A 14,144-nucleotide genomic window follows, 5' to 3' on the forward strand; every position below is an offset into this window, starting at 1 on the left:
CTCTCTGACTCCAGTCACAGGATTTGCCTTAAAATGCATCAGGTAAGAAACTAAACACCTTCTTAGGAAAAGGAATCCCGCTTTATCAGGAATCCTTAGGCTCAGTAATCTGCCATGCAGCTCTGGTGAACACAAGTCAAACACAAGGCATTCTCATCCCTCTCCCCTTGGAGTTAAAAAGACCTAGAAAGCAGATAAAAGCATCTTGCTCTGTACAGGGGAGACGCTTATCTTTGATGCTTTGCCTGATAAGTATTAGCAAATTAACATTTCCTGTACTCCTTGGTGGAGAAGTCAAGAGTCCTCCTGAACAAATCTGGGTGTGAGGATCTGTGTACAAAAGGCTGCTATTTTCTTGTTTTGCAGTCGAAGCCAAAGGAACTGTGTGGATCAAGGGTAAACACCATCACCCAGTTTTGCATTTAGGTGCCAAAACAGGCAATAAAGAATTGCTCATTTCAAGTAATTAGTAGTCGTAAGAGTACCTGAATTCACATTGTATCTTTTCATTAAGTGCAAGAATACAGAATACAGCCACTCTAACATCATCCTTCTCAGTGTACATCTCTTTAAAAACACAGGTGTTTCATAGAGCAGAAGCATCACAGAAGAACAGAAACATCTTGAAACTCTCTTCTCCTGTCTGTAGAAGCGCTTCATACTCATTCATTTCTCTTTCCAACAGCTCCAATTCTTAGTAGCTGCCTGAGTGTTACTATTAAAACCAGATCAAATTGTCAGCAAAAAATGCCAGACCTATTCACAGACAGAAACTAAAATTTCCTACATGCTTCCTTGTTTTGTACCGGAAAATGGACAATCTTGCAAATGCTATGGTAGCAGATGGACAAGCTACCAAAAACACTACTGGGTAGTAGTATTTTCCAGTGCAGGAGCCCAGGAAAAGAAGATTCTGTTGTGGGTTTCTCTTAAAACAACATCCCAGGTAAAACCCATAAACACAAAAGTGTCTGCTTAGTGAAATACTACTTAGTAAAATAATTTGTATCTCACAAAAGGCTTAGCATGTTGAGAAAAAGAGGACTTATTTCAATATCAAGACAGCAGGAAATGGCAGGGCTGCATCCCTCTCCTTCAGCAGTGTTTTGGTATTGTGGTACTTAAGTCACATAAAATCTATCCATCTGAATGTTTGGTTATAGCTAGCGACATCTGAGTGGATTTAAACTACTTTAAATGTAAAGTCCATATTGTGCTTTTGGAATAAAATATTTCAGGTTACTTGAAGCAGATAAAAAAAGGCTCCGAATTTCATGGGAAAAGCTTACAACTCCATTAGCACGATGCTGATGACATCCTTACCTGGCACTGGTATGTAACACAGGGATTGCTGGGGTGGTGCCATTTCATAGAGCTGTTGTATATATTTCCACCAAAACTGCAATCTAGAGGAAGACACAGAAGCACATCAGCTCAGATGAACACAATGATGTCATGGGAGGCTGCTGCTTAGGATCATAGAGCAGTATCCTAAATGCAACCCATCCTCTCTTCTGGGTGAACAAAAGAGGTAGAGCTTAGATCTGGGACTGACAAAAAGGGTCATGTCCTGGGAGGGCTGGCAGCACCACCACCATCTGATCTGATGTTTGACTGGCCAAACTCCTTACTATGACTATTCAAGGCAAAGGAAAATTAGTGACAATTTACCCAAAAATGGTGGTTATTCTGCAGTCCATTCAGGAGCTCCTCTGCCACTTGTAGTAGAGGGGGGAGAGGAAGGAGAAAGGGCAAGAGATGAGGTGGAAACATTCAGTATCCCAGCCTGGCCATGCTATCCTCATCCATTAACCAAACCCCTGGGAAGAGCTTTTCATCCAGGGCAGCTCAGCATGGACAAACTGACATCAGCAGAGCTACCCCTCCTTTATACCTTTTCACTTCCATGACAAAAGGGATCAACATCCACACCAACTAAAAGTCATCAAGCTCTTCTGTGTGGGAAGTGGATCTCTGAGTGGGGACTTTGCGGAGTCCCACAGGCTTTGGCTTGACATGTCTTCCTGTGTCACATAACAACTTCGTTAACAGAAAATAGGTTGGCTTGCCTGTGGACAGGCACAGCACACACTTTCTTGTGCAAAATGAAGCTTCATTGAGCCATTTGTTAAAAACAAAGTAAACATTACTTTCCACACTTTTATTACATGTTCCTACTAGCTTCCCTTCCCACTCTTGCACTCTTTTTTGGTATTCCGCATAAAGGGAAACCCAAAAAGGAACACAAAGAAGAATAAAAACTCAACAGAAAAGCACAACTAGAAAAGACATATTGAGTGGAATAAATATTTGTTTCAAAACAGTTTATGAATGCAAAAATATTTCAATTAAAAATTAATTCTTTGGAGACCAAAAGTGTTTCTGAAATAAATATAGAAATAAATAAATACAATTAGAAGCAACACATATGCTGTTTTCTGCAGGAAAAATGCCCATTTTCCATTTACTGCTCTCCAAAGGCTTTTTCCTAGTCTATTTTATCCAAAATGAGTTTGATCAAAGAGCCTGTGAAACCAAGAGGAGTCTTGCCAGAGACTTTGAAACACAGACTTCTACAGAGATCCACCAAGCACAAAACTACAGTCAGTCCAATGATGCCCACAGCATCATCCTCTTCCCACAAACCACCTCAGCAGCTACTCTGTCATTCTATTCTGTGTAGGCCTAAGAGCCACTGATCTTTGACCAATATTGAAAGGTACAAAGTATATTTCTGAATGTCCTATCTTTTTAAGTAGCAAAGCCCGAGTTTTGAATAACAGAAGAAATGTTCAGATTCGCAGCATATTAAATACAGTTCCGTGTGAGCGCTCACGCAGGCAAACCAACATTTCAAGAGAGATGCAGGAAGCCCTAAGCTCCTCTTACGCATTATGAAGTCCTGTTCTGAAAAACATCCAGCTAACGTGCAGTCCCACTGCTCACTGCAAACCCTGATGAGTAGCAGACCCTGTTCAACGTGGTTTAGCATCCTCAAGTTGCAGAAGCCTGAGCCATACTGATCCCAGTCTGAGAAAGAGTTCACATGTGTGCCGGACCCTCAAGATGAAACAAGCTGTGCCATGTGTGTGCATTCTACAAGATGGGTCTGATATCTTCAGTACTGTGCAGAATCAAGGGCCAGGCTGGAAACTAGCAACTGCAAAATACCTTGCATATTTGTTCACCAATTATGTTCTTTAATTTAAAAACATTTCCTCTGTCAGAAAGCTAATGACCCTGGGCTAATCTGCATGTACAGATGTGCACATTAAACTGAAATTTGCAGTTCAAGGATTAGTCTGGTCAAGAAAGCATGAAGGTGGTGCATCCATGCAGTCACCACTGCTCTCACTTGCCAAGCTGTGCTACAAAATCCTCTGCCCTGCAGCACCAGCCGCTTCCCCTGTGGAAAGCAGCAAGGGGGGAGCCAAACTCCACCTGCCCACAAGCCCTTTCTGTTGCTGATATGTGATGCTGACAGCACTAAGGGAGACACACCAGAAGTAACCATGGCAGGCAGAGCTTGGATACCAGGATGGAACAGCCTGGAGAAGCATTGGAGACACTAAGATTGCTCTCAAGCTTTGGCACAGGCCAGCAGAGTAAGGGAGGCAGAGCAGCATCATGCAAGCACCAACACAAAGTACAGTGGGAGCTGGATTTCAGAAGATGCTCAGTGGAGGAAAACAGCACAAAGGAAGGGGAGAGTTAGCCAGTAACACAAGCAGGCTTGGTGAGAGCTGGGGGAAGACTGAATGTCAGGCAAACAGAAGAGAAGTAAAGAAAGGAAGGGCTTTACAATCTCTGTTTCTGAGAGAGATGTACCCCAACGCTCTGCCCTTTGGACGCCCCAGAGCTACACCCACTTTTGTTCTTCAAAAGGAGAAAATACAAACCCCACATCCTGGCTAGTTCTTCTGAACCTCACTTTCAATGTACACATCTCTCAGCTGACACATGCAAACACAGACCCAGTTTCCTAAACCACCTTCTCATTGCATGGAAGTTTATGAGCCTCACCTAAATTCAGCTGAGTGAAACCTGCCTCACGACATATGCCAGCTCAGTTGAGCCATTCCAGCTCACCTATGCTTAAAGGTCCACCATATTTGGCTTGGAAAGTAGCAATCACTGAGTATCTCATGTCCAAAGGCATCAGCAAAGTCCTCGATGTCAACTTCTACAAGAGAGCATGGCAGAACATACTTCAAGTTCCTAACAGCCACTCTAATTCCCTTTGGAACTACTATTACATTAACTCACTGTCTCCATCCACCATTTGAAAGGGAGAGCAAGAGAAAATAAATCAAGAAAGATCAGAGCTTAGCACAGTCACTTAAAAACCATCCACTTTGCCTGAATACATACTCACACCAAAACTTTAAAGGAAAGGGCTACAGAGGAGGTTTTTAAGAGGGGAAACCCAAAAAGCCTGAGAATGTTCTGAGGAGTACATGAAAATTCAACATTAATCAGTAAACTGGATCCCATGACATATACCCCAGTATATGGTACCCCTTTAGGATTCCACATAGAGAAGGAAGTTAAATATCAGTGGTCCATATCAATTTTAATGGAGCTAAGGTGATTCATATCAGTCTAGGAGCGTGTCCCCAATTTTTTTCCTGATTCTTTCTTTAAAATAGCTGGTGTTTTATTAATGTAAAATATTAACTTTCAGTTGGTTGTAGGTTTTGTTCCTATTACCTACTTCAACTCAAATAGCTCAGATAAGTCCTGGATAACACGCAAATTGAAAGTTTCTTATCTGAATCAAACCAAACCACTGAATACTTTGAAGTCGGTCACTGTTGCATATGCAGTGGAAACTGCTAATTCCCTTCTAGTCACCTCATAAAGGCAAAATGATCCTCTAGACTTGAGTCATTCCTGCACAAAAGAAAAAAAGATTATAAAATAGCTAAATCAATTCTAATTTTCTAATTTAGCTACTTTGTTTTAATGGTGTATACGCCTTACTCCAGCACCTAACTTTCAAACATGCTCTACCAACCTCTTGCTGCTTTAATTTGAAAGAGAGCAATTTAATCCAAACATAAGCATGCTCACACAGAACTGGACTGGACTAACAAAAGAGGCAAATTACAGCAGATTTTATTATTGGCATGTAGACAAGTTAACAATCAGGAAGTCATTTGTCTTTCCAAATCCAGCAACATTGTTAAATGACCCTTTTTTTGCCTTCCCCAGACACCCCAGCACAGAAGAGTATCATATGAAGATAGGGAAATGGACTGTAAGAGACAGTTTAGTAGCACTAAAGCTCAGCCAGTGTCCTCAGCAGTTCATTAAAAACAAGCCTTTATTACTCACTTTGACATTGCCTAATAAGATTCCAGAAGAGATTTTTGCTTATTTTAGGCTAATGAGAATTTTATAGACAAGTCATTTCCTTATTCTCCCAAGAGAAAGTGATAGATTGGTGCACAATAGACTGGCTCCCCATCCCTCATTTCTTCAGCATCCTTCTTCTCCTATTAAGTCTTTTTCTTGCTTTCCCTTCACTTTCTATTTAAAAAACGTAACTTCTCTATTGGCATGGAAAATAAACATTAGGAAAACGAAAACAGTCAGAAGACATGTTTTATTTAGTGTTTGATAAATTAATCCTCAGGGAAGTATCCAGGCATGCTAATACTAAATATGAGCTCGAGCCAAAGAGAAAAAAACACCAATTCCAACAAAATAAAAACCCCAAACAAGAAACAAAACAGTAACTTGCGCATTCTGCACTATTTCCTGGGCAGAAAAGTTGTTGGTCAAAATAAGAGAACTGTGAACCCCATCATAAAACAGATTTTCACGTCTTAATGACATGTGAAAATGGTAAAGCCATTGACAGCTACTAGAAAATTCAACTTCCTGTTGGCCAAGCCTGGTCTTCATTTGTCAACACAGAAGCATGAAAGTATATACAAAATCTCCCCTGCTTATCCAGCCTAACTCTAAACAGTGAAAATCCAAGTCTTTCCTCTGTAACTGGGTACAATCAAACCTATTTGCAGCTGAGCCACTGCAATTACAATACTCATGGGATGTAAGGCATGTGGGCCTTATAAAGGGCTTACAACACAGCACAGTGAAGTGGCCATAGGGGTGAGCTGTGCCAGGACTCCACAGTTCACAGGCAGATGATACAAAGCAGCCCATATTCACTGAGCAAAGAGCAGCAGAAACAAAGATATCAATTCTTCTTAGTGCTGTTTTTGCACCCTGCATCCTACTGGAACTGACTTTCACCTTCCCAAATGTCTTGTGTTTCACAAATACAGAGTGGGGAAAAGTCACTCTGCAGGTCCAGAAGAACCTTGCAATCCAAATGCCTCATAGGTAAAGCTACCATTGAATCTTGAGCTCAGTGTGCTTGCCATGCGTGGCAGCTGGAGAGCTGGACCTCTCATGGTTATGAGGGTGTCATGAATTATGTTGTTTGGTGGCACAATTACTTGCCATTTATACCCAGTCTCCTCATGATCAGTACAGCTTACAAGCTTCAAAGTGAAATACTAAAAGAAATTCTTATTCCAGTATTAAGGGTCCTAAGATGTTTATCATGTTGTTCCAGAAAAACATTACATGTGTATGTTGTGTGAAGTCTCCATCCTGGTCTTCAGTTTCCTTTTCCTTTGCTGCACTGGGCACAATGTCCACACCAAGGTATAAGTGCATCCTGAGCAACTGCTCTGTGATTGCAAAACTCCAGGTAACTGATGTTTGACAGCAGAAGTATTTATGTCAACATGACAAGATACTTCATAAGAGATTCTTACATAAAAGGAAGAATAACATAATTATCTTGATTAATATATTAATCAAAATAATAAGAAAATCTGAAATCTGGGCAGCAATTGAACACAATAGGTTACACCAGATATTCAAGGAATATGATATGTATGTGCTAAGACCTTTGTAAGAAGAGTTAACCCAAGGGAAGGATGGAGAGAGAGAGACCTTTTCTTAGGCATAACCTGATACTGGATGATACTGTCCTTAGCAGCTGTATGTCACTGTTTCAAAATCCCTGCCTTTGCTTGAAATACAAAGCTAGAAACTGAATGAAAGTTGAGGCAAACCTCCAGCCTCAAGAAATGGAACTCCTGGTTCAGAGCTGAGAGACCAAGAGGCAATGAGAAAGGCCAAGAAAAAAAGTAAGACTTGATTATGTCCTCAAAACATCTCTTTCCATAACCTGTCTCTGACAGCTGCCAGGACTAGATTATTGTCTTCCCAGCCCATCGCCCTTCATCCATGTTGCACCCTTGCCTCTGCAGGTTTGCTTTAGAGCATGCAAGGATGAGCTGCAAGTTATAGTGCTGAGCAGGGCCCCACACAAAATCCTCCCTGGTCCATGTTACAGCAGGTCACCAAATTGGTATCAGGTATCTCATACTAGGGGTGTCCACAGGCAAAGTGCTGAATGCATGTATGGCCTCTGCAGGGCCTTAGTAGAGTACCCAGAGCACTGACAAACTCACAACCTCCCTCTAACTTCCCTTGCAAGCCAGCCCTAATAGTTGAAATTGGCTGCAATCCTCAACCATAATATTTGATATCCAAGAAATGCACAATCAGCTGCAATAGCTTTGGATATTCAATATTACAGGGAACTAGTGTTGCTGTTGCCTGGGCTGATTCCATTCTCTGTAGACTCCAGATCAATGAAGCACAGCTTGTGAACCTTTAAGATCACTGATTTATGAAAATGAAACACACAACAAAAAAAACCTCACAGTAACTCTCAAAAGTTTACAAGGGCAGAAAAAGCAAAACTGCACATGGGAAGTGAAAGAAACTTCAGAACAAATCTCTTATTACAAATAACCACCAATTTTGTCTTTGCACATCCATAGAAGATTCAGATTCTTAGGATAAGAGAGTAGAATATGGAGTACGATTTTAGAAAGGCAAACTTTATGTAGCCCTGAGCCAGTAATACCACTTCTTCAGAGAGCAAATAAGTTATTATTAGAGGTGTAGAGAGCTCTACATCCACGTGACTGGTCTCCATCTAACTAAATAAGAAAATGCTGCCAAATCTATTTCTATAATCTCAATGATTTCACATGTTTTCATTAAACATATGAAATAAAATGAGAGATGAAAAGTGGCCTATTTATCCTATGCTAAAGTAATGAGAGAGCTTAATTTTTTAATATTTTCAAAATGAACAAAATGCTAGAGGTATAGGACATGTTTTATAAGCTGCATTTAGTACCTGTTAGAAGACTAACCTCTCTGAAAATCTGCACTATTATACTTAGTTGTTTGCATTCTCCTTGCAGCAGGGAGCCATAATCATGGGCTCACATTTCTCTGTTCCAGACTCTGCACAAACACATGGCAAAAGAGAGCCTTGCCCCACCAACTTTACTATCCAAGGTCCTATGGGCTTAAAGACAAAAACAATGTTCAAACACACTGCTAGTCTGGAGTATTAAAATCTTAAGTAAAGCCAAATCTTTTAATATGTGAGGGATAACATGTTGTTTCCACCACAGTGAGTTTTCTGACTGCAAAAGATATACTTGCTTTTGTTTCTTACTTTTTTTATTAAGAAAAATGAAATAAAGTGCTAAAAACTATCTAAGCAGCATACAAATACCCAAATCAAAGTAAGGGAGATAATGCTCACCATTGTCTGCCAACAATTCCATACTTCCTGTATGCACAGCTCTAAATATGGGATTTCAGCTGGATGCACGATGGCAGGTATATAGTATCAGACTGCTTCTCTGCTATCAGAGATACTGGGCCTACATACCCAGTCCTTAGGCACTCCTCACAACAGAAAAAATATCCTGGCAGCAGTGTCACAAATGACTCATGAGTGGCGGTTTCCTTCCTACAGAAGCCAGTTCTGGAAACATACCCTTTGGTCTTGATGTCATCATGCTGATGATGTGCTCAAATGACAGCAACCATTCATTCATTCATTCATTCATTCATTCATTCATTCATTCATTTCTTCACAAGGTAGGAAGACATGAAGCTATCAAAGAGAGCTGGCAAGATCCCCTAAGGCCTGATTAAGCTCTTTTAAGCTTCGGGAATGAAGCCAAGAATAAAGCCATCAGGTTCTGATGTCTTTTCTTTGTAATATTCTGTTCACGTTTAGATGAAATGAAACCAGTCTAAAAAAAAAGAAAGAATAAATTGAAAAAAAAAAAAAAAAGAAAAAGCTCTGTTTCCCTTCTCCTGCTTGCATTCCCTATGGGCACTCTGGCAGGCTGACAAAATAAAACTGAGAACAAGCACTGCAGGGCAAAGTCCTGGCTGCATCTGAGCTCCACACAGGGAGTGCCAGGGAGCTGCTGGGACACCAAAGGGAGTAGGTGAAGTGCTAGGCAGGCTTTTGCACCCATGATTCCCCAAGTACTCCCCATACCCATATTACACAGCAAGAGCTTCAGCAGCATTTGGAGTGGCAAAAGAGCAAACAGCCTCCCGGGAGGTAGATCTGGCTCCATCAATGTCTTCCAATAGCACCAGAACAACCTGGTGACAGTGTGTGGTGTCAGGACTGGCACAGATATATAGGTGCATATTTTGCTTTACCTTTCAGAAAGAGCAGAAAAACTCATTCAGAAATGTCTTTCTAGTCAAGTATCTGATAGCAGTCAACAACAGGCTCCCACAGCAAAGTGAAAAATACAGTGCAAGCTCCATAGCTCTACCTTAGCCTCCAGATGAGAGAGAACAAGCAGCCTACCTGATACTCCCTCAGTGGACACACTGTGGTTTCACACAGAAAAATATCAGGGCATTCTGGTCTGTACCTTACTGCTTTCCTAGTAAGCCCTTTGGAGAGCTACTGGGGTTGAGCTGATCCAGCCAGAGAAGTATCTTTTATAACACTGAGAAATAGTTGTTAATTGGTAACTGTCAGCTCAGAGCCCGTTACTGTATTTGTAGTTAAGATTGTTTTGTCCTGCATGCACACATTTGTTCCCATCCACATTAACTTCCTTTGCCATTTTGTCATAAGTTGTGCAGTATGTTAAGACCCTTCTCAGCAACTCACAGGCAGCCCTCCTCCTTTACCAAGCTAAAGAGATCAGGTCACCACCAGGAAGCTTTCTGTCCCTCTTCACCCCTTTTCTAGCTCATTTCTGAGCACGCTGACAAATTGAGATCTTTGCTATGATCTGCTGGTAACCTTTTCCACTATGAAAACAACCATTCATTGTCACCACCTGTTAGTTATTCACTGATGGGAAGGTTTCTCTGCAAAATCAGGGCTACTTCAGTTTCTTTAGTAGTTTTTGGTGAGGGATCTTGTATGCCTATTAGTTGGATATCTCTATCCATATGCTTACCGATACATTCGAAGGACTAGCATTTTTGTAAGACATAACTCTTTCCCCTTACACCACAATTATCCATGTGCCTCCTAATTCTGTTTTTGAACAGTTTCTATTAATTTTCCCATTAGAGATGTCAGGCAATCTGCAGATGCCAGGCTCAAGCCTATTAGTAATGTTCTGTAGGTACTCGCCCCAGCTCAGGATAAACAGAGAATCTTACAAGGAGTCTGAATTAAAATAATATATTAAAATAATATCTGTGTCCTCAACTTTGAAACCTTTTGTTTTAGCATAGAATCATTTTGTATGCATGCATGCATGCACATATGCATATGTATGTATATAAAATTTTCAGACCATTGCTAACTAGACATCCCATTATAGAAATGAAAAATCAACCTCCAGCCTAATCAAAGCAACACTTAGGAATCTTTTGCTATAAAGCTGACACTAAACACAACCTGACAAAAGAAATAAATTGCATTTAATTTATGTAAAATCTGTTTCAGTAATGCTTTAACTTTTTTTATTTCAGTTCCTTTTAAGTGTCAGACTTCCAGACAAATCCTCAAACTGTGGCTTGCCAAACCTATTTCAAAGTTGCAGCACAGAAGCAAAGCATGAGCACAGCAGCAGCTAACACACTTCTGCAACTATCCAGGAAAAACACATATCCATCATGTCTCTTCCATCTGAATTTCAGCATAATCTGTTTTCCTGCATTTGTATTTCCCTCTGGGAAGGCAATAAATGCTTGCATCTCCCAACAATTTATCCTACCCTATCTCCCTCTCAAAAACACTCCATCACCACTGGCGAATTAAACAACAGAGAAAAATAAAGCTGTCTCAATCTTACATTCTCTACCTCTTTGACTGCATCAGCAGTACCCCAGCAAAATCAGTATTTTAGAGTATATTACTACATCAGTATAAAAAAAAGACTGGTTTTCAACTTCATCTACTTGCACATATTTCATGGATAAGAACGCTTACACAATTCATTAATTTTATATATATATATTTGATAATTATTCTAAGGAGCTTGGAAAATACAGTGTTGGTCAAGAAATAAATGTATATGTTCAGATTGGTGCTCATTTCAGATTTAATAAAAGTATCCATGATATGATGATTTTAATCAGGAACATTTAGGAAAATAAACAGCATTTGGTTGATTTGTTTCTAATACGAGGAGAAATAGAAAGAGTCCTGGATAATTGCTCTGCTCTTCGTTACTCAGAAGCATTATTCCTGTTCTGTCCAACCACACAAAAGGTTAAGGAATTCGTACTGACTGGTTGCTACTAGCAGATTGCTGTTGATCTAAAATATTTCTGATAGTTATAACAGGACATATCCCTTCAAAAGACTGACAACATGCCAACAAAGTACAGTAAAGATGCATTTCTAAAGGACTGCTGCTATGCAAGAACTAATAATTACAGGACATATACATGAATTTATGCATTCTCCACCAGCTTTGTAAACCTATTAATTTTAATTATGGTTAATGTCCTTTTATAGCCTCTGGTGACAGTAAGTCCCAGCTGAGAAGCTCCCAACTTTGTCCAATCTCTGACAACACGGATGTGAACCGATAACATTTTAAGAAGAGGGAAACAACAGGAAGGGAAGCGCACCTTTGCAACGCTCACAGCAAGCTCCTCTCTGCTTAATGACGAGAGCACAGTCCTTGGAGAGCACAGGACACTTCTCCCTTTTGCATGTCACTTCCTTATTCTGGAAAAATAAAATAGACAAAAAGCTATTGCAAGCAAACCAAATCCACAGCTACCTTTTCTTGCCATTCAGAAAGTAAAACATGAAGCAAGCGATCTGCTTTTTCTCTTCAGGAGAGGTCCTTGTGATTTGAAAGCATCTTTCTCCCCTTGAAGGAACATAGCAGAAAACAGTCAGAATTATGCAGGAGCCCAAGTAAATGGTGTTTAAACTCTGCTCAGGCACTAATTCATGAATGCTACACACCACAAGACAGAAAATATGCCCCACTGAAGAAATCCCCTTTACTTACATGAGCAATGAGCTACACGATATGCTTGTTAAAATATCCTTGGGGTCTTGAGGTGCTGCCCCATGAACCACACAGCTCCAGAATCATTTCTCACAGTGACAAAAGGACAGATGGCTGAGGAAGAGCTGGCAACCTCAGAGAAAACAAAACTCTCTGCCACTGCTGAATGTCATTTTAACTAGGGGTATTACCAAGCTACCCAGAGGTCCTTCAGAAGAGGCTACTACACTGAAAATGAGACTACTGTAATTCATCTTTCTCCCCAAAATGCTGAGAACCAACAAAACACCACAAGCAGGCAGAATCACTGTCCACTACTGTCACATTTCTATGGCAAAGAGTCAGCGATGGCCAAGGCCAAAGAGCACATTAAGGCATGTCAACAGAGAATGTGTGACAGCAGGCAGGAGAAATATCCCATTTATGGCCTGCCTTTCCCCTGTGGTGTCAACCCTTCTGGTTATCCTTGCCTTTAAACAAGGGCAGAAAGCAAACACTTTGGGCGTTTCTTGCAGAAAAATTTTGCTACTTGAAATTCCTGACTGAAAATAGCCCTCTGAAGTCACCTCCACCTATAATTAGTAGCTTGGGTCATTAAGTGACACAGGTGGCCATCTACTAGACACAAGCACCCACCTCACCCACTCTTATGACTTTAATTAGAGACCAAAAAAATCAACGGCCTAGGAAAATGTAAATCATAAAACTAAAGGAGAAAAGGCTGCGCTTTCCAGTCTTTCCCTTTCACTCCCTGTGGCCTTATTCAAGGTGCCTGTGAAGGATAACACACAGCTTTTATTACACTCCAGCTCTTTGTCTAAAATCAGAGGTTTATTTTCTTCAAAGTCACTGCCTGATCTGATGAGAGCTATAAAGGCACTTCAATCTTATCAGTGTAAATGAGGACTCTCTCCAAGCCAGTGTGAAATCAGTTAATGAGAATCAGGCCCTAAAGCGCAGCTGCAGTGACACAAATGACTACTGTAAAAAGCCAGGTCACTGCTAGTCACTGCTAAGTGCTGGCTGCCCTGCGTCACTCCAGCATTGCAGAGCAACCATAAGTGCATTTTAACTGGCGAGTTAAGCTGAATTTATGGTAGGTCTGTAGCTCTGGACTGGCACAAACAGCCACGGCACAGCAGTGCAACTGGCTCAACAAGTTCTTTTTAGAGCGCAGGGTAAAATCTTGGTTCCCTTTACGTGAACACAGTGCCACTTGAACAAAGTGAGACTTTGCCTCCATTAAGCCTGTTGAAGGGCAGCAGAATCCAGTTTACCAGATCAACTACAAACAGTCTGTATTTTAAAGGATTCTGCTAAGATTTGATTCTCTTTGATGAGAGTTTGCTCAAATGTATCAAGCCTAGCAGCCCCATTGCCTTTATCTGTAGGAAAATCTTGTGCATGGTAAAATCATGTTTGAAGGAAAGGCAAAACCCAGTTTAGAGTACATCTCCTTTGTTTTACCCAGCTGCAGCATGCATCATGGACCTCTGTGAGCTGAGAGATGCATGGTGCCCTTCTGTGCTAACCTAGCAAGACTGGACCCATGTCAGGGTTTCTAGTAGGCACCTACTCATCAGATTCCATCTTCAAAGGAAGACATTATTACTGCAGGAGGGATGAGAAGTAAAACATAGCTCCATGTTCTTTTTTGTTCCCAGATTCCTAGAGGACTCCTGAGGCAAATGTCTCATGCAACCCAGATACCCAGGCAGCTTCTCACACTGAGAACCCTGAGGACCAGCTGCCTCCCTTTGCCCTTAGGTACATCCTGATGTA

The 14,144-nt window shown here is 40.9% G+C and overlaps 1 protein-coding gene across 1 annotated transcript in view; it reads right to left on the reverse strand.

The window, feature by feature from the left end:
• BMPER (BMP binding endothelial regulator) overlaps window positions 1-14,144 on the reverse strand; it is a gene marked incomplete at both ends in the record, with an annotated part of 141,762 nt that overhangs the window by 104,203 nt on the left and 23,415 nt on the right. Inside the window, 2 exons of the mRNA XM_080611127.1 lie at window positions 1,324-1,406; window positions 11,971-12,070. Of these exons, the coding sequence (XP_080467253.1) occupies window positions 1,324-1,406; window positions 11,971-12,070 (183 nt within the window). The remainder of the gene's footprint in view (window positions 1-1,323; window positions 1,407-11,970; window positions 12,071-14,144) is intronic.

The sequence above is a fragment of the Psittacula echo genome (genome assembly GCF_963264785.1).
Source record: "Psittacula echo genome assembly, chromosome: 2".
Lineage (NCBI taxonomy): Eukaryota > Metazoa > Chordata > Aves > Psittaciformes > Psittacidae > Psittacula > Psittacula echo.